A 20,943-nucleotide genomic window follows, 5' to 3' on the forward strand; every position below is an offset into this window, starting at 1 on the left:
TGTCTTTCTTGTACTGTACATTGGAGAGAAAATGTTAGCAAAAGCTGCTGAGGGCAAGGCCAAGCAGGGAGATGGATTTGGAGACACACTCTAACATAAGGAGTGAGAGAGAAACCATAACCTGCTCTGTGTCCTGCAGAGGAGGCTGAGGGACAAATGCAGGAGAAAGGGACTTGGAGCCAGTTCAGCAATATGTATATATGAATATCTATTACTCAATAATGTGCACATAATACAAATGTCATAGGGATGGAATAGAGGAGAAACACTGGGCATGGGGAAGGAACACTGGAATTTGAATATATGGAAGGCAGTAGGAAAGTAAAACTCAAAATTACTGCATTGAAAAAGACCTGTTCTCATGTCAGTATTCTTCAGAAATGTGTTTTTATATGAAAAGCTACAGCCAGCAGTGCTATGCATCCTTAAAAAGGATTTTTCCTATTTAAGAAAAGATAGCACCTCTTACTGCATATCAAACTTGCTTAAGCAATGAGGATGAATTATTTAAGAGAATGAAAAAAGGAGAAAAAAAGCAGAATCACAAGTACTATTTGGAGAGATTAATTTTTGGCTATTTAATGATTTATTTTCCCCAGTTCTGTGATTTACAGAGTGGTGGAAATTACTAAAACCTGTTATGGATTGGCAAGCTTGCCAGAAACAGTAACAAGAATCTGCTTGTATTTCTTGGCCTAATTATTTGAGTAGTTTTCCTGAGGCTACACTGTAGGCAGAGTATAATGGGGGAAAGGGTGTTGCCCAAGTCACTGCTGTAAATTATTTTCAGCTGATGAGCTTGACAAGAACTTCCACATCTGCCAAAAATACCGTCTTTGGGGAAAACAAAATCCCAAATTGGAATTTAAATTCCAAATTACTGAAACTTGGATGAACTGGAAGAAGTGCAATATTGCTTTTGGAAACAGTGAGAGTTTTCCATACCAGAAATATCTCATTGTGTTGAAAAGGGACTCCCAGGTCCCCCCTCTTCCTCAGGGCTGAGGCAGGGAGCACAGGTGAGATTTTGGGGTTTGGAGCAGTAACTGAAACAGGCCTTCTGGAAATAAACCAGCAAAACCTGAGCAGATATTTGTGTGAGACATCTGTGTTTTCTGGTGGAATTGCTATATATTGTTGTTGTTGACAAATGTTGTTTTTTGGGCTTGTTAAATGATGTTTTCCCATAAAGACATTTGTGAAAATTCCAAGCAGCTGCATGTGTACCTGTTGTTCCTGTTAAACAAGTAGGTTCATGAGCAATATGCAGTGGAGCTGTAGTAGGTACAACTCATTGTTACAACTAATTGTAACTTCAGCAATTTGGAAAAAGACCTTGACAAAGGAAATCTACTAGATTTAATTTTTCTATTAAAACTTGAGAGAGATTTTAAAATATGTTTTATTGAAGAAGTGGATGTGGAAATATGGACTAATTAGAAATGTAGTATACATGTCAAAGTTGTTAGATTTGACAACCCAAACGTTGAAATTTAGTTCATTTTGATGAATGAAATATGGAAAAAAGAGCTAGCTTTTCTATTTTTTTAGTGTTTGCTTGCATTTATTACTAATGCTTTGTAAAGAACATGTCTGAAATATTTGATTAAAAAATTGTTTTCCAGAATTTTCAGTGTGCTGAAAGCATGGGTATGATATAATAATTTAGAGTATAGATTTTCAGAATAAAACATCTTCATACTGTATCTACATATGAAAATTTCTAGGATGGTCTCAAAGAAATATCCTGTCACTAAGGAAGGAAATAGTACTGTAAGGTGCAAGTGCACACAGAAATTTAGGTAGTGACCTGTAAATTCAAATCTAGTTTCACTGTGCACCAGCTTTTCCATGTGGAAAAGTGACATTGCATAATATATTCTACATGACTTCTCAGAACTGAGGTTTGCCAGTAATTCCTATCCTGTGTTCTGTCCTACTTTTTTTTAGCAGTAAAAAAAGAGGCAAAATTCTTACTACTCATCCCCTTGACATTTGTTTCAGAATGAAGGGAAAGGGATTTCACAATTTCTGACTGAGGGCCCATGGATATACTGCTTTATGGATTCCAGTTTCCCTTTTTAATTTTTTTGAAAATGAACATCTGAGTGTCACAGTTGTGTAGAATTGTAGCCCAAACATCTAATAAAGCAGATATAGAGAATGTACAGTGCTAACTAGTGCTTTTCATCCTTTATATAAAGCAAACCTTTTTAAAAAGCAGAGGTATGTGGGCCAGATAACCAAACACAGTCTTTCAGAGGGCTTCTGAAGCTACAAATGATGGTGGGAATCATGTGCTTTTCCTTCTGTAAAATAGAAACTGAGGTGGTAACATGCATGGAGATATTGCATTGTGATATGTTTTTTTATCTTGGAACTTCCACAGGCCTTGTAGCTTTTGGCAAGAAAAAATATCATCTTTATCTTGAGTAAACTGCTGTTATAATTCAAGCATGTTACTCAAACATCCATGGATTCTTCATGTGGGTGAAGATGTAGTAGGGCATGTGTTAAGTATTTTCATTTTCTAAATTGATTTTTATTTTTCTTATTAGGTCATCCTTGGCAAGTACACCTGGCTTTCCTACGAAGATGTATACATTAAAGCTGTTAATTTTGGAAATGGCTTAGCAGTCTTGGGTCAGCAGCCAAAGACTAACATTGCTATCTTCTGTGAGACCAGAGCTGAGTGGATGATTGCAGCCCAGGCCTGCTTTATGTGCAACTACCAGCGTGAGTACTTGTCTTCCCTGAAGGTTTTATGGCTTTTGAGCTCACAATCTGAAAATAAAACTCTGTCTTGCTTCACTTTATGTACTAAGGAAACTATCTAGATTTTATATAGAACATTAAAGTTCTCAAATTAAAAAATACTGCATGAGGTGGAAACTGTGTACTTGTAACCTTTTGCTTTAGTGGATAGAGAAATCTGTATCTGTTGGCAGATGGGGAGAATGGTTTTGGTAAGTCTGGTTTGCTCAATGAATTTGTGAGAGGTTTACTTTCTTTTCATCTCAAATCACTACAGATTCCCAAGTTTCTGAAAACAAACAAACAAAAATCACACATGAATTCATTGACTCAGTTTCAGGAGTTGACGTCAAACCTTCATCTGTGCCTGCAAGTTTTGTTTTATCTGGATATTTTGTCAGTTCTTCACTTTTTACTTTGGTTAGGCCTATTTTTCTTGCTCAGGAATGTACTGAGTGCCCAGTGTGCTATTGTTGTTCAAATTACTGTTTTGGCATTTCTCCTTAACGTGTCCTTCATTTAACTGAGCCCAGCCTGGCTGGGTTCTGTGGTGCTGTCAGGGGGACACATCTTGTTCCCCAGAAACTGCTGTTCCTCATGGCTTTGGCCTTTTCCCTCCTGTGCCACATTAACCTTCCTTCAATAAGAGGTGGACCCTAGATCCAGATATGCAGAAATTCCTGATTTCCTACCTAGAAACACTAAAGATGTCTAACAATAATACTTATTTCAGATTTGGAAGCAAGTCTGATAAGATTTATGTTTAAATGGTCCCTCTTTTCTCTGAGCATGAATCTGTTTCAGTTTGAGAAGCAATATGTTGATGAGTATGTAGCAGCTTTCATTTACATAAGTTTTTACTCCTGTCTCTGGTTGTTTTGCATGTACCTTTTGCTGTATTGGTCCCTCAGTGCTAAGGATGGAGTTGGTGACAAGGTGCACTGTTCTGGCCCTTAACATTTCAAAGTGAGCCTGCTTGCCTTGTGTGAAGCTGGCTCTGTGGACAGGGAGAGTGGGTGTTGTGTGGTGGGACTGGAGCAATGCCTTTGGCAGGGCCTCCTGTAGTACCTGTACAGCCAAACTGTTCAGATAAAGAGGGGTAAGATGGACCACTGGCTGCCAGGATTGTAAGAACAGGGTTGCTTGCCAGCCTTCAGTGATTGACAGTGCTTAATTTCTTTATTGAAGGCCTGGATGATGGGACAGTGCAAACACAGGAGGTCCCAGCTGGTGGCATGGCAGCCAGGACACTCAAGGTTGGGGCTGCTGTGCAGAGGAGCCTGTCAGCTGGAAAAGTGGGATGTCTGGAACCTCATGGAGTTCAGTAAAGACACTTAAAATTTCCTCTGTGCGTGCTGGAATGCACCTCATGCACCAGTGTAGGCTGGGGGACAGCTGGACAGAGCAGCTTTGCAGGGAAGCACCTGAGGGTTCTGGTGGGCCAGGAGTCACCCAGGATCTTGCAGCACCTTCTTGCAGTGCAGGCCAGCAGCATCCTGGATGCTGGTAGCGTGAATGTAGTAGGTAGGTCCGGGGAATTGATCCTTCTCCTCCTTTGGACTCTGGTAGAACCACATCTGGACTACTGTGTCTGCACTGGGACTTCCTATTAGGAAAAGATGCTGACATCTTGGAGCAGGTCCAGTGAAGGGCTGCCAAGATGCTGGAGGGGTTGGAGAACGTGACATCTGAGGAGAGGCTGACAGAGGGGTCTGTTCAGCGTTAGGATGAGTGAGTTCAGACCTTGTTGCTGTCTGTCACTACCCAGGGGGAGCATGCAGAGGAGATGGAGCTGGGCTCTGCTCACAGAGGTGTGCTTTGATAGCACTGCAACTCAGTCACAAGTTCACTGGCAGCAAAATTTGACTAGATATTAGGGCAAGCATCTTCATTGTGAGGGTGGTATCAGAACAGGAACAAAACAGCTGTAAAATCTTCGTCCTTGGAGATCTGTAAAACCCAGGCTGGCCATGGCTCTAAGTTCTGCTGCAGTGGATGCTGTGTGCAGGTGATGTTTCCAGGTGCCTTTCTGCCTGATATTAGTGATATTTTGGTTGATTCTTCAGTGAGTAAATGCTACTGGCTTGCCTAGCAGAGGACTGCAGAGACTATTCACTGATAAGATTCCTGTGCTGCTTTTAAACTACATGTCTCTGTGCCAGTTCTCTCTTATCACTTGGGATCTGTCAGATTCCTAGTGGCTATCCTGGGAATAAAATGCAAAGGCTTGTATAATTTTTTTTTCCTTTGGAACTGAAGCAGATTTATAAATCCTAGGGAGATTTGTAATTTGAGGGGGGGAAATCTGAGCTGGGGGCGGGACGCTGTGAGCAGAATGGAGTGCGTGTGTTTTTGGGTTTGTGGGATTAGTGCTCCAAATCCCCTTAACTGCGACGTGCCTCGGCACACACTGACGTGGTGTTCAGCATCTAAGCTGTGTCATCTTCTGTGAACTTGGCTGACTTGTGCTGGCAGATGAAGAGAGAACTGTGCAGTGCTCACAGGCAGCTTGCAGGACAAATTGGACGATTCAGATGATGTTGAAGCAGTAGTAGTGGCAAGACATTGCTAAGTGGCTTATGTTAGCATTTTTCAGTGTGCAGGTTTGATACCAGCTAACTGCTGTGGGGGTGTTGGGACATTCTTTCCAAATGTGAGATGTGTTCAACCTGATGGAGTGGACCCAGAATGGATGTCAACAGAGCAGGTTCATCTGCTGGGTACACAGCGTTGGAGAGAATGCCTTTTGCACTGCAGAATCAAAATGAAGAAAGTGATGTTTTTATGGATTACTCACACAAACAAATGATTTTGTAGTTAGAAATTCTTGCTTGACTTTAAATGGGACTTTTTGGAAGTTCTCCTTAAGTCTTTTATTTGCAGGAGATGGAATGGAATTACTAGTTCAGGAACAGAAGTTTCTTCCTAACAGATTTTCTTCCTAAGTACCACTTCATGTGTGTGAACAGCTCTTCCCCAGAGTAGGCAGATAAAACACAGGGGTGCATAGTCAAAGGGTGGAGTGGGAGAGGTTAGGTTTCATTTTTCAGTATGCCTGAGTAGGAGTGGTTTTGCCAGAATTAAATTTTGTTGAAGCCTTTAAAGGTGCATTTTGCTTTTTATCTTTGATGTACGATGGATCCTGAAATACTTGGTTTAACATTCCGGTTACCTTGAAATAAATTGAGAAAGTTGTATTTGTTTCTTTAGGGCAAGGTTTTGTCTTTTTATACAAGCTGGCAAATTTAGTGGTGTTGGGCGTTTTCCTTTTGTCAAGCCTTTGGTCAGATAACAGACTTACTTGTGTAGAGGTGAATACAAAATAATCCCTTCTCAGTATCCTTTCAAGAGAATGAGGAGAGAAAAAAAATCATAAAAACTTTCAGCTTTGCTTGAAAAAGTTTTAGGTGCTGGTGTGGAGAAGGGAGAATTTCAGAGATGCAAATCATTGGTCTGTTTTGCTCTTTCCATGACATCAGTGCCCCATCACACAAATGGTCTGTCCTTCTGTTTGGCTCTGTCGTACAGCTCTGAGTGCCATGACGTGCTTATCGCAGCTGAGCAGTTCAGTAGCTCTGTGGTTACTCCCGAGATGATGCTTTGCCTTCTGGGCGGTGTTGTCAGCTTGGTTCTGCTCGTTGGCTCGGGGCAGCTGAATTCTGCTACATGTTTATATAACAGGGGTCACTGCAGTAAGGAGAGAGAGCTCGTGGGAACGAGGAGAGGCACTCTGCTGGACTTTGCTCCCACCAAATTAAAGAAAACACAGTGCATGTGCATTTGCCCTGCAACAGTTCTGAACCATGATGGACTGTTTTAATAAGAAAAAAATAAGTAGAGGTCAACTATTTACTTTTCTGTGCAACAAAACTGCTTTTGAGTTGTTTTGGGTCAGTAATTCCTTGGATTTAAAATATTAAAATAAAAATCTTGGAATACAACAGAACTTTATTTAATTTTAATTTTTAATCTTGGCTGCAGTGATTACAGTCCTAATGTACAGTGGGTTGTCTTATTTTCATAATTATGTTCTTTGAATATTCAGATACCTGATGTGACGAAACTCCCAGCAAGGATGTTGTAATTATTGATTGTGTTGATTGATCTCGGAGCTTTTTTTGATATGTCCCTGTTTAGTGTTCTGCTTGGAAAATAGATTTTTTTTTTTTTTTTTTTTTTTTTTTTGAGAGCACTATTTCTCTCAATTTTTAGCTGCCATTTTCTTCCTAGTCTCCTCTTGTCTCTTCTCATTTAGTTCCACTGAAAATGGCAGGAAATATTATTTTAAAGGTGTTAATATGAAATCATTGTTTAGCACACTAATGAGCTGACCTTACAAACAGGAAACAATTTTTCTTATAGTCAATTTTCTAAGTATTTTCTTTCTTGTGGTTCTCATGATGTCAGTTCAGGGTGTAATGACTGTGATGATTAAACCTTTATTACATTATTTTAAATAGATGACAGAACAGGATAGTCACAGACTCATTCCTGAGTGTGAGAATTCTTTGCTGATGACATGCACTGCCATGCTGTAGTAATTTGTTATTAGCAGTCAATTGTAAAAGGTTATTAACAGAGTATGTGAATTCTGGAAAAAGAAGTCACATGAATGAAAGCTGTTTCTTTCCTGTGTGCAAGAGGAATGTTACACAGGGATTAAGTAAAAACATTTGCCTACTTTTTAGATGGTAAAAGCAATGAAAGTATTAGAATAGATCCAGGAGAACTCCATAAGGTGCTGTGGTTTTGGGACCTCTAATTAACCTTGGAAAAGAGTAAACAGTTACATAGAGAATGGTTGTTCATTATTCTTTCTGGGAGTTACTGAAAACCACACTGTATTGAAATTCAGATACTAAGAGACTCTTTAAATACAAAACTGTCCCATCTTTGAGTTGACAAATATTTGTACTGTGTTGCCTGAGTGGGAATAAATTAATCTCAGTTCTTTTTTGTAAACTATACTTGAAAATGAAACCCATTTCCCCTGTTTTGTGTTTCAGTTGTTACTCTGTACGCCACGCTGGGAGGCCCAGCAATAGTTCATGGGCTGAATGAAACAGAGGTGACCACCATCATTACTAGTAAAGAACTGATGCAAACAAAATTGAAGGTCAGAAAACTGTTCTGTGTCTCTCTCTTTCCAGTGTGTCTTCACCATTGCTAAATAGCCTGGTTCCATTGTACAGAACAATGATTTATTACCTTTCCATAAGGCAGACATTTATGGAACACGATTTATGTATGTGTCTTCATGTACAGAAAGTGGTAGTTTGTTTTCACTGGGGTTTAGGCTGCTCAGTGACTGGAGAATGAGCAATTTGCAGTATTGCAGAGCTGGAGTGCTGCCTGGAAAAACACCTTTGCAAGAAACTGCTGTGGCTTCTGAGTGGATTTAGTGCCTATAAATGTAACAATGGGAAGAACAGAAAAATATATAAAGAGCTAACTGTGATCATGCTCCTGCCTTATTGGCAGCTGTTTTTCCAGCAGAGAATGGTTTTTATGTCTAAAGATGGGTGTTTAAAGAGTTAGAGCTGTTTTTCCATACAGGGGGACAAAAAGCTCACTAAACATTACAACAGTCAAAGAACTTCTTTGACTTACTGACCCTGATAAAATACCAAGTGGAACAAGTAATCTGCATGAGTTTCATCATTGTGTGTTTTGGGGACACTGGACCTTTGAGATAAGGCAATTGTTTTAATGCAAAACTGTGCTGTTGTGGAATTTTGAATGAGAATTTCCCAAATGTTAGAATGAAGTTACTGCAATGACAGTATCAATGCCATGCACATTTATTTCAGTTTGCAATAAGAGAATGTATTTGCTCAGCTATAGGTGATGTCTTCTCTTCCTCCAAGAGAACACTGAAAATGTCTTAGAACTCATGTTTTGCTTGAAATACTGAACTAGTAATTTTCAATATTTTTGCTAGCTGCTGCTTATTTTAAATAGCATAATTACCAATAAGCAATCAAAGAATTATTGTGAGCTCAGTATTACCAGTATCCCTCAGTGTTCTATGGGAAGGGAAAGTAATTTATGTCTACAAATCATTGCAGTCTTCTTTGTGGGGTTTTCATGAAATAAAATGCAAATCAGTAAATGGTTGGAGAAGTTTTTTGCCTTAAAATTGAAAAAGTTCAAGCTTGCAGCTATTTGAGCTTGGCAGTTTTATTAGTGCTTCTAAAAAAGTATACAGCAGATAGTATGGAGGTTTTTGTTCTTGTTATTTTTTGCCTTTTTTTTACTTCTTGGCATAGAACTAATTTTTAATTTCCAAACCCATTTTTCATTTCCACAGGAAATTGTTTCTCAAGTTCCACTGCTGCGACACATAATTACAGTGGATGGCAAACCCACAACGTGGTCAGAGTTCCCCAAGGGTGTCATTGTTCACACCATGGCATCTGTGCAAGCCATGGGGGCCAAGGCAGACACTGGTAGGTTCTTCCTGCTCACACCATCTCTTTTGGTGCCCTAATTTGACCCCGTTGAGTAAACTTGAAGAAACTGCAGATTTCAAAATTGCGCAGATTTAACCTTTTGTTATCTCCTTTTCCTTTAAGTAAAACCTGTGAATATTTTTTTTGTTTGTTTGTTTTTGTTTTGGTTGTGAGTGGTTGGATTTTGGGGTTGTAAGTTTTTGTTTTTCAACAGAGTAAAAACTGACTTCACAATCAAGTGTCACAGACTGAAATTTTTAGGATAAGCAATTAATTCAGGATAGAAACTTAGAAAGCCTTCTTATGAGCAGACGTATTAAACCCATGTTATTCTGGGCACAGAAGGAAAATTTTTGTGTATTTTATAACAAAAGAGATCAGTAATTTGTTACCATTAAGTTCTGTAAAAATCACAGATAACAAAATGTAAAATATCATTTGAATCTGATTGAATTTGGTCACTTATTACATTTCTGAAAGCATCAATCAATGTAAATTCATTGAAATCTATTTCTGCTCTATGTAACATTTTTAGAACTAGAATTCAGAATTTTAGAACTTACTTTAATCTTAAGAAATTTTTATTCTTGTTTCTTAAGAACTGCCCATCCTAGTATTTTGATATTTCAGTATATTCAATAGTTGCTTTCTTTTGTTCTTATCCTCTGTGTTTTCAGAATCTCTTAACTACTGCAGGCACAGGAATGTTGCATTCTATTTTAGGATTCAGAGGTGTCAATCCACCTGATTTTGTTGTTCAGGGGAATGGCAGATTGCTCCAAACATCATGACCTCTCAATTTCTTTAGAAGATGCTTTTCCCTATTTGATATACCAGTTTTATGTACTGCTAAAACAGTTTAATACAACACCAGCAGAAATATTTCGCCTGTAATTCATTAGCTCCCTGAAATTTGTTAATCTATGTGCTGTGTAAAAATGTATTTAATCTTTCTCCAGTCTTTCAAATATCACATACTCTACACTACAATAAAGGAACATTATCTTTGTCAAGTTAACCATTGCTAAACTGTGAAATGCTATCATGAATTGTTTATGGTCAAGCATGTCCAATTAATATTAAGTAGTTAAGCTATTGCTTATGGGTTTTTTCCCTCTGTGGTGTTCATTGTGCAGGATAGGCAGGATTCAGTGAGTGGAAAATTATAAAATGTTGCTTTCATGCTTCTCATTCTGTGTGTGCACTGTGCCACATGCTCTGTGTGATGCGGTTTCCTCTGAGCAAGCACAGTAGTTTTTGTATTTTCTTGCTCTCAGCACAAGTATTTAAAAAGCTCTTTAATCCAATTAAAACTGTTGAACTTCTTTTCAATATTTATGGAACTTGGACCTCAGGTTGGCTCAGAGTGCTCTGCTGCAGGTGTTGAAATGAGGCAGTGTGTTGTTCCCTGCCAGGGAGCACGTGAGGCAGGAGCTGGGCATGGAGGGATGGAGCCAGGGCAGTGAACCTTCCCAAGGCAGGGATCCTCAGTGCTGCTTTGGGCAAGACAAAGCTCTGCCTCTTTTTCTCTCCACTGCAGGAGTAGAGGAAAAATAAGAGGAAAACTTGTTGTGGTAGATAAGGACAATCAGGCCAAGTATTGCTCGGCTAATGCAGTTCCTACTCTTTGTGAAGGCACTTCAGCTTGACCACAATCTTTTTAAGCAAAAGCAGGATGTAATAGCAAGAGTCCTGTGGTGCTGTATTGCAGTAACTGCTGAAATGTGTCAGTGTCTCCCAGCCTGAGAGGCTCTCCACACATCACACATCCTATTTTTTTAATAACTTGCAGGAAACAAGCAGCCATCCAGGCCTGTGCCCTCGGATATTGCAGTGATCATGTACACAAGTGGATCCACAGGAATTCCCAAAGGAGTTATGATCTCCCACTGCAACCTAATTGCTGGGATAACTGGAATGGCTGAGAGGATCCCAAATCTGGGGTGAGTACCAATCATTACTTACCCGCAAATAAGAAGTCATGCAGTTGCATTTAATTTTTGATTAATTACTGTGTGAAACACGAGCTGTTTTATGTTGCTGTGGCTGTGACACATCATACACTATGCACTGACATCTCAACATCTTCTAGCACTGCATTAAATGACATATACTTTTTATTCTCTGCTCTTTGGTATGTGGGCAAGACCAGGACACAAAAATCTGAGCCCACCTTGCTCTAGTGGTTGAAAGCCTCCCTAAGCAGTGCTTCCCTTGGTTCATGTTTAAATTCTGTGGCTTCCTTCTGTTTGGTGCAGTGTTTAATCCCATCCACCGAGTTGCCTTTGCAACCATAACACATGGGTGTCTTGGGATGAGTAACCAGAGTAACCATCACCCTTTTTTCACCCTTAAACCTACAGTATTCAGCTCTCGAAACAAAACCCACATGATTTTAAATATACTCTCAAGCTCAAAGGCATTTTCTGCTTTCTCCATTTCTGCAGTAAACTTTACATAAATTGTGCTTAATGCTGCATCTGAGGACTCTAGTGATACAGCATAAACCCATCTTTTAAAAATTCTTTGCAGGGAGAAAGACATTTACATTGGGTACCTGCCCCTTGCCCATGTCCTGGAGCTGAGTGCTGAGCTTGTGTGTCTGTCTCACGGGTGCCGCATCGGTTACTCTTCCCCTCAGACACTGGCTGACCAGGTATGTTGGAGATGGAAGTCCTTGTGGTAAAAAAAAAGAAATTAAAAAAAAAATTATTTACATCAGATCTTTGTAATATGTCTTTAAAAATAGTACAAATTTTATTTCTGATATTAAAGATCTTGAATGTGTCTGCTAGTAAACTTGTTCTTCACTTTAGTCTTCTAAAATAAAGAAAGGAAGCAAAGGGGATGTTACTACACTTAAACCAACTCTAATGGCAGCTGTTCCGGTAAGTAACTGAAGGATGAATAATTTTTAAATCTTTTTTTTAAAATATAATTTGTAATTCAACTTTCAGCAACAAAATTAATACCATGACCATTTAAATAGAAAAGGTAGAACCTTTGATGTTATACTGCCTTAAAATAATAGTTTTGGTACTTAATTGTATGTTGGGGATAAAAGTCATTGGGACTATGAAACTTTCGAAGTTGAGATAGCAGTAGAGATTTGATTCCCATTTTAATTATTTATTTCTTGTTTGTTACAATGAAAGAGTGCAATAAAGAGGATTGGCAGGAGGCAGCTGGGGGTTAACTGCTACTCCTGCCCAGATTTTGCTTTCTTCCTTTCCCTGAATATTTTGCTGTCCCTTAGCAAGTGAAGAGGAGGGAACCTGGGAGTGGGTTGTCAGTTGAAGCTCACTTGAATTTCTAGATATTTTCCTTTGCTGTACTGAATCCAGGATTTTTGGTTCTTTGAGTTCAAGTTAATCTTCTTATGTAATTAGGAAATTATGGATCGAATCTACAAAAACGTCATGAATAAAGTGAATGAAATGACCAGCTTCCAGCGGAATCTGTTTATATTGGCCTACAACTATAAAATGGAACAGATTTCCAAAGGTTACAGTACCCCACTCTGTGACAGGTAATGTTAACTTCATTTTTAATGGCAAAAATTCTGAGTTTTACCGCAGGAGCAGTATCTGGATTTTTTGTGCTTTCCTTCATTTTATCGTTGACGTTTTGAAGATGAACAAATCGGTACTTGAGCATAAATTGAGAGAACAAAACAGGAGTTTGTGTGATGGTTTAAATACTTACTGATACAATTTGACTGTTGTTTAACTTGAAACTGATTGAAAATTTATTGCATTTTCATTGGGAATTTAATAATAGATTTATACAATTTTGATGGGTATGATGAGAAGTTTACTCCTATGGAAAACTGTAAACTCCACATTTTCACAGAAGGGAGCATTGGTATAACTCAAATTGGAAAGAACCCACAGGATCATTTTGTCTAACTCTGGGCTTGAGTGGGAGTATAGGATAAAGTTTTTGCAGAATTTATACTTAAAATGTTTTTAGGAGAAAATCATCCAACTTTACTGTGTTCTCAAACATTTAACCCATCTTCAAACTAGAACATGGAAACAATCTTAGAAACGTGTGCCTGTATTTCTGAAAACTTCAATGCGCTCCTTCAGGGTTTAGCTAGGATGTCATAGGAGCGTATTTGAAGACAGTGGAAAGTTCCAGTTCAGATCCAAGGCTAGGCACTCTGTTGCTTTGTTTTTAAACACCAACGTGTCCTTTTCCCTTCGGGTTTCAGCCTTATCTTCCGCAAGGTGCGGATGCTGCTGGGCGGCAAGATCCGTGTCCTGCTGTGCGGCGGCGCGCCGCTGTCGGCGGCCACGCAGCGCTTCATGAACATCTGCTTCTGCTGCCCCGTGGGACAGGGCTACGGCCTCACCGAGTCTGCTGGGGCTGGCACCATCACTGAAGGTGAGTGGTGCCCCCACGTCCCTCCAGTGTGCCCCCGCGTCCCTCCGGTGCTACCCCCACGTCCCTCTGACGCCGCGCTCAGCCCTGCCCACCCCCTCCATGCTGGGGCCACCAAACCTCATCGTTCAGGGGAACCCTGGAGTCAGGTGGTCCCAAAAATGCATAAAACGGGGGCAGTGCTGATTTGGATGCTTGTACTGAAGCAGGTGACCTGTGTATAAAATGAATGCTCTCATTTCTGGTGTGGATGGGATCTTGGCGGTGTTGTACTTTACCACATGAACGGAATAGTTTTTTTCAGGTTTTGTTGAGTATATTGAGATGTCAGGAATTAAAATCTTCCTGCACCAGATTTTGACTTCGTAGAACAGAACCTAATGTGTTTTCAGTTCCCCTCTAGTAACTGAGTTAATACAGCCATCTACTCTCTTGGTGGGATAAGAATTTTATCTGTATTCTCCTCTCTAAGTCCTTTGGGTGTTCTTGGAAGTTTGGTTCCATGAATTAAAGTTCAGAAATAAATAGCAGTTAATTTTCACTGAGGATGCATGAGAACAAGAGATTTTTTTTTGTTTTTTTCTAACCAGCTTTGGTTTTTCTTTTTCTGAAAATGCCCTTGTTTAAATTCTAGTTTGGGACTACACTACAGGAAGAGTGGGAGCACCTTTGGTCTGTTGTGAAATCAAGTTAATGAACTGGGAAGAAGGTGAGAATTCTTGCTTAAGATTCAATTGTAATGTGTTTGTAAGAACTGTGTTTTTCTATCAGTAGCAGTAATTAGAAGACTATTTCTTGGCTGTTTTATAGGCAAAAGTGGCATTTAAAATACAGAAGTTTGCTCCTCGGGGGAAGAAAGGCAAAGTAAATTCCTCAGTAGTTTCAAATTAGGGAACCTATCCAGACAGAAGCTATCAATGCAAGTGGCATTTTGACTAGGTAGTATACACAATACCTTCAGTTGCCATTAAGAAATTATTTTAAAATAATCTTTATAGTATTACTCTTAAAGTCATTAGAAATTGGCATGTAGAATAGTAGCTTAATGGACACTTTATAAAATACATATAATAAGTTTTGAAATGCATCTGGGTATTTGCTTTCACTGTAGGCTTTTATGTGCTGTAGAGTCAAAATACATAATACCTAAGTGTGTTTTGGACTAATGCAAAGCCTTATGGATTTTTTTTCTTAACTCTGAGGCAAAATTATTTAGTTTTATTTGAACCTATGTGAAACTGATAACGCACATTAATTACTGCTGCCAGAAAGATGGCACAGATTTTTGCTTTGGAACATGTTTTCATTCTCATAAACTTAATGAACCTCCCCATCCTTTTAGGTGGATATTACAACACTGATAAACCATACCCTAGAGGTGAGATCCTTATTGGAGGGCAGAATGTGACTGTGGGCTACTACAAAAATGAAGCACGAACCAGAAAAGATTTCACTGTTGATGAGAATGGGCAGAGGTGGCTCCATACTGGGGACATTGGAGAGTTTCATCATGATGGATGTCTGAAAATTATTGGTGAGTTAATACATTCGGGTAAACACGTCTATGTATAGATAGTCATATACAGGCACATTTTTCAGGGTGTGAAATAGAGTAATGAAAATAACCTCCATATCTTGTCATGCAATCTAAAGCATTCCCATGTATCCCAGTGAAGTTCTGAAATGTTAATGTGAACTTGTTTGTGTGTTTTAGAAGTGGATTTTTGGTGCATTTTGTAACAATCTTAACACTGACTCCCTAAGTTAGTGAGACTGGGTTGTAATTAGAGAGTTAAATGTCAGCTAATTGGGTAGATAAGCTGCTTTATAACGTGTAGTTCTGTAAGGTTGTGTACAATAACCTCAAGTAACTTGGGTGTAATTTTTATTCCTATTGTTGCTTTTCAAGTAAAAGGTGAACAATTGCTCTTTAAATATGGACTTAGCCTGAAATAAATAACATAATGTCACCAAATGGTGCATATCCTGCCTTGAGGGTCTGGGCCAGACAGCACAAAGTGTGTGCTCCTGGCTAGCAGTGGCTTTTGCATAGTCCTATGTGTCTTCCATGCACATGATGGTGCTGTCATATAGGAAATGCTGTTCTGAAGGCAGAAAATGCATGGAATTGTAATGTCCCTCATTTTGTTGGGAAAGACAGACTGATACAATTCAGTCTGGAAACCTGGCATTAAAGGTTTCTGGTACATTCACCAAACATGAGTCAGTTTGGATATTTAAATATGCATTTCAGAAAAATTTAAAATCAATGCTTAAAAGCTTTCTGTTCTGTAATTGACGCTTAATTCCTTTCTTCCTCGGTAGATCGCAAAAAGGATCTTGTAAAGCTGCAGGCAGGAGAATATGTTTCTCTTGGCAAAGTAGAAGCAGCTCTGAAGAATCTCCCACTGGTGGATAATATTTGTGCATATGCAAGCAGGTAAGAGCAGCTGATAATTTGTTACTGCTCTGTTCTTTGTCCTCTTGAAGCTATAAGCAAAATTTTTTGCTACTCAATGTCTAGAATTTTTTTAATCAGTTAAAGAGAAGATTTTTACTTATAATACAATGGAATAACTCTCTATCAAACTAAAAGATCTGAAATCCATTTTTATTTTTCCTTTGTCCTCTGTCATCATTTATCAGACCATACCAATGATGAGCCTTACATTCCCCCTTCCCTAATCCGAAAAGCAGCTGAGCCCTATTGCATTAATTACAGGCATCACTCAAGCACTATGGAGATTGTTACCTTTAGAAGCTTGTTCCTTGCTGTGTTTAGTTGTGATTTGTCCTTCATAGGAAGTGCTATAGTACTTCAGAAGAAGCTGGGGGAAAAAGCCACCAATGGCCTAGTAACTGGCTTGTGAATTAAAGTTACTTTTCTTTCCCCCTGCAGTACACTACCTTGAAACTTGAAAAAAACCACACTCTAAACACTGTGCAAACACACAATAATGAATCAAACAATCAAGCTTCATTTCTATTTGCTTTATATGTGTACTAATAAATGAGGTGATAAGGGCTCAAACATGTCTTAGGTTTCTATTTCTAGAATTTCTTAGCTCTTACAAATATCAATATACTTCAGGTGGTCTTTGTTTCCTTTTGACATTTGACATTGATGTTTGAAAAGTTATTTTGGAGCTTCTGAATGATCAGAAATTTTTTGATTCCCAGTATGACCCCAAAAGCCCCAGTTTACTTTGAAAGAAGCCAGGATAAGCATACCAGAGAATTGCTCAGTGATACTAAATAAAACAATTCACTTTTGGTTTGTTCGCCTGGTTCTCTGTAATTTTGGGGGTGTCTCTGTAGTCATTCTATAACTGCATTTTCAACAGTTTTGGATCAGTAGGCTGGCATTTGGGCCTGCCACTGCTGAGAAAATGTCCATTCTATTAAGCTTTATTAGTGGTTTGGATTCACTGAGTTAGTCTCACATTTGCTTGCTTTGACAGCCTGAAGCACTCTCTGTAATCTGTGGAGAAGGAGCTTCCTACATGTAATTTCTTCTCTTCCAGGATTGCATTTCACTATTGGACTTGTGCTACCAAATTTTTGTGTTAATTTTGCCAGGTCAGCATAACATTGGAAGCTAAAATGCTCTTGCCAGCCAGATACTTGACTCTGACTCTGATAGTCCATGTCGTGTCTATTACTTAAAAACAGGAAAACCTATGAACAATCTTTAAAGGTAATTTACAAACAAAAATCCAGACCAAGGAGAAACAAGACAAGAAGTTCCAGATTGGTTTTTCTGTTACTGCTCTACTTTTTCTTAATACTGTTATGTGTGTAATGTGGCTGGATTAGCCATGTAATAGTCCCTGAATGATTGTCCATATGCACATTTCATTGTGGGCATGTGCTCACCTCAGCAGTCTGAGTCAGAGAGGTTTTGTAACAGTGCCTGTGACCTTTCTTAGATCCTGTCTCTCCTTATACTTTGCCTGAGTGATCTCATGTGCAGGAGGAGTCCTTTATGTAGCTGTTCTGTCTCCCAAATGGAAAAGGACAAGGAGGGACAGACTTTTACAAATGGGTTTAATATGTGGTTTGACCTTAGATTTTAGGGTGAAAAGCTCCTCTGAACATGGTAGTAGGAAATCAGAATTGTTTGCATGATACTGCTACTTCAAAAGCTGTGTTGACTTCAGACAAAATAAGTGAGATAAGGAATAAAAACATTTGCTTAAAGGAATAGTGATAAGAGCTCTGTCAGGGGTACTCCTACTGCTTTATCAATACTTCACCCATCCAAGACACATTAAGTGGGTTTCAAGCATCACCTCAAGAAAACAAGTAGCTCAGTTACCTGAGGAATGAGCAGACATGGCCAAAAAACCTGAGGGAGTCCTCAGTAATCTCAAGGAGGTAAGGACCAGACTTCACAGTATAGAAACAGTGGTATCTCTGTGTAGTGCCACTAAATATGTCACTAATATAGGACAGACATTTTGTCAAAATCTTTCATCATGAACGAGATGACTGAGGAGGTCTTGAAGACCAAAGTCTGAACATTTCCAGTGAAAATCCAAGACAAAGCTGCCAAATACAAAAGATCAACATAAGGAGCAGCGAGAGGGAAGATGAACCTTCAGGATATCTGTCAAGACAAAACAGTGCCTTAGCATTTGAACTGCAGCAAGTGAAGATTTAACTTTGTGGCACAGAATGAAAAACTACATGTACCAGGAACTGTGAGCTGCAAGGTGTACTTTCCAAGAAAAAAAACCAGCTGGCTGAACCTGTTTGTCCAGAACAAGTACACTTCTACTCAAGGGGCTGAATTGTACGTGAACAGAAAGTTTGATGCTTACCCAGCCAACTGATTACTTGTATATGCTGTTTATCTCTGGAGACACTGGTGATATTGCTGGACATGATCCTGAGCGTATCAGAGGACTACAGGAGCCAGGGATGAAAGTGCCACAGTCCTTTGTGTCCCAGGTGCCCTCACACACAATACCTGCACAGTAGGGAGCAGAGTTACAAGGGTTCAGTCCAGAGTACAGCATGAGTGTGCGTGGGGGAAAATGGGATACAGGCAAAGGCAGAGGGTGAGATGCAAGCAGTAGTGGTAGTGAGACTAATCTGAAATCATCCTGTAATACCTTCTCAGAAAGATAAAAATGAGAATGGTTTTGAGCTGGCTGGCAAAGCTTGTGCTGATGCTGCCGGGGAAGCCTGTCTGTAATGGACTCTGGTGCAATCCTCTCAACTCCTGTCAGATGCACATTGATTCATGCCAGTAACAAAGCAGAAAATTGGAATGTGTCATAACCAAAAGCATATTTAGAGGTAGTATCTTAAAATTATCTTGTTAAGGGATATATTTACAGTAATCTGCATGCTAGGGATAAGTTTCCATGTTTTGTATTAATGATCTGTCTGGTAAGAGTTGAAAAGATTTAATAAATCTGTAGATAGTAAAAATGGAAAGGAACCAAAGCCACAGTGGAGGATAGGATGAGTATTCAAAGCAAGCTTGACTAGATGGAGATTTGCTTGAAAATAGCATTAATTAAGAGAGGAGTTGTAAATTATACTGACAGCTAAATAAACTGCAAAAGTTAAGGGTGAGAACCACAAGTTGGTAGCAATTCTGACATGAATCCACAAGTGCCATGCTGTTAGAAGAAGGTAAAGTGCAATAATCAGATGTATTGCCTACAAAATTCACAGTGATCTCTTTGCTGTAACAAGGATTGAAGGGTCTGAGTTCTACATGTAGCACACCTGAAGAGATGGACCTCTGAAAAGAGTCCAGGAAAAAAAGGGCAGTGTCTGGGCAGAGACCTGTAATGGCATGAATTGGGAGGAAAGGGCACTGCTGACATGTCCAAATAAATCTAAGAAAGGAAGCAAGGCTAAAAAGGTGACAAGGAAAATCTGTGAATGAATAAATAGCTTTTGTGGAAAAGAGAGGGACATCTGACTATTCTGAGGTAAACTGCAAAGAGGAAGAGTTGGGAGCTGCCATCAGCAGTAGCTTATCCATGCTATGATGAAGCATTGGCATTAGTGCTTGCTGATGTTTAAGAAAGATGTAGACAAACATCTGTTAGATGTATCTGACCCTGCTTCAGGGCAGGTGAATTGATCAGGAGCTCTTCTGAGATCACTTTCAACTCTGGCTCTGTGATCTGCTTTGTTAGAATGTGTTGAGCTGCTGTGTGAAGTTCTGTGCATATTTTACCTAAACTTTACCATCTGAAAAGCTTTGAACACCTGTTTCAGAGTAAATTGTGCTTTAGGGCCCAAAGGCTTTGAGATCACAGCTTCCTATGTTCTGGGCATGCCAGGAGCAGACAAAGAGTGCCAACAGTAGAGTGAGTGTATGGACAATCACTTGAAAGAGAAAGAGAAGTCACTTCCCTTACAGAAGCAGGCATCCTTTGAGATGTGTTGTGCATATGCTCATTCCACAACCTGCTCTCCAACCCCTCTTCACTGCAGTCCTCTACTCCTCTACAGTAACTGGATTCTGCAGTTGAGAGGAATCTGAGGTAGGGGAGCCGCACACCAGTCTCCATTCCGGGCTGAAAGCATGAGGAGAGGCAGGGCGCAGTGACATCATGTGGGTACTGCTTCCCAAAGCTTTGGGCATGAGACACAGTGGAATATGCATATGGACAGCACACCTTGAAGCAATCCAGTTACTGTAAGGTAAGTAGCTTCTCTCTCTACTTGTTTTTAAGCAGGCAGGGGTAACTTGTGTGCTATTTCAGGAAGATTATCAGGTGAACAAAAGCCAGCTTTAGGAGCAATCTCTGTATGAAGTGTAAACCCCTCAGCTTGAAATGTTATTTTTGAACAGTTGTTTGTTTTGCAAAATTCATACTAAAGTACATTGTGCTTCTCAGTTTCCATTCTTATGTCATTGGATTTGTTGTGCCAAATCAAAAGGAGCTCGCAGAACTAGCCCGAAAAAAAGGATTTAAAGGAACCTGGGAAGAGATCTGTAACAGTCCTGAGATGGAAAAAGAGGTTCTGAAGGTGCTAGCCGAGGCTGCCATGGCAGGTGAGTGACTGGGTAGATGGTATCAATCTTGTGGACTGTAGTGTCTGTGAAATAGATAAGCAAAGGCCCTAAAACTGTTTCCTTGAGTGTGTATATTTCATTGAACCTGTATGAAGTGAGATTTTCATACAAAAACCCTCAACAACAACACATGAGTTGGATCAGTCTTTTTGTTTTACTGCCAATAGCTGAGGCAAGAATATAAAACCAGGGAAGCTTTACAAGTACAGTTCTCTGTATATATGTGTGTATGTGTGCTATTCTTTAAGATGTCCTCTGGTATCTTGTTGGCCTTGCTGCTGGTCTGAAAACAGTCTGGGTCAT

At 39.5% G+C, this 20,943-nt stretch overlaps 1 protein-coding gene across 3 annotated transcripts in view; it reads left to right on the top strand.

The window, feature by feature from the left end:
* The window catches only part of ACSL3 (acyl-CoA synthetase long chain family member 3), a 50,854-nt gene that overhangs the window by 24,006 nt on the left and 5,905 nt on the right, over positions 1-20,943 (top strand). For 2 of the 3 annotated variants that reach the window (XM_033068595.1, XM_033068594.1), the window contains exons 4-15: positions 2,559-2,736; positions 7,761-7,870; positions 9,065-9,203; positions 10,999-11,149; positions 11,739-11,862; positions 12,023-12,094; positions 12,596-12,735; positions 13,423-13,595; positions 14,227-14,301; positions 14,935-15,126; positions 15,918-16,032; positions 20,462-20,619. In XM_033068595.1, the coding sequence (XP_032924486.1) occupies positions 2,559-2,736; positions 7,761-7,870; positions 9,065-9,203; positions 10,999-11,149; positions 11,739-11,862; positions 12,023-12,094; positions 12,596-12,735; positions 13,423-13,595; positions 14,227-14,301; positions 14,935-15,126; positions 15,918-16,032; positions 20,462-20,619 (1,627 nt within the window). Of the gene's footprint in view, positions 1-2,558; positions 2,737-7,760; positions 7,871-9,064; positions 9,204-10,998; positions 11,150-11,738; positions 11,863-12,022; positions 12,095-12,595; positions 12,736-13,422; positions 13,596-14,226; positions 14,302-14,934; positions 15,127-15,917; positions 16,033-20,072; positions 20,265-20,461; positions 20,620-20,943 lie in introns of those variants that run through there. The other variant, XR_004418843.1, reaches the window with a different exon arrangement.

Source organism: Catharus ustulatus, chromosome 10 (assembly GCF_009819885.2).
Source record: "Catharus ustulatus isolate bCatUst1 chromosome 10, bCatUst1.pri.v2, whole genome shotgun sequence".
NCBI classification, from domain to species: domain Eukaryota; kingdom Metazoa; phylum Chordata; class Aves; order Passeriformes; family Turdidae; genus Catharus; species Catharus ustulatus.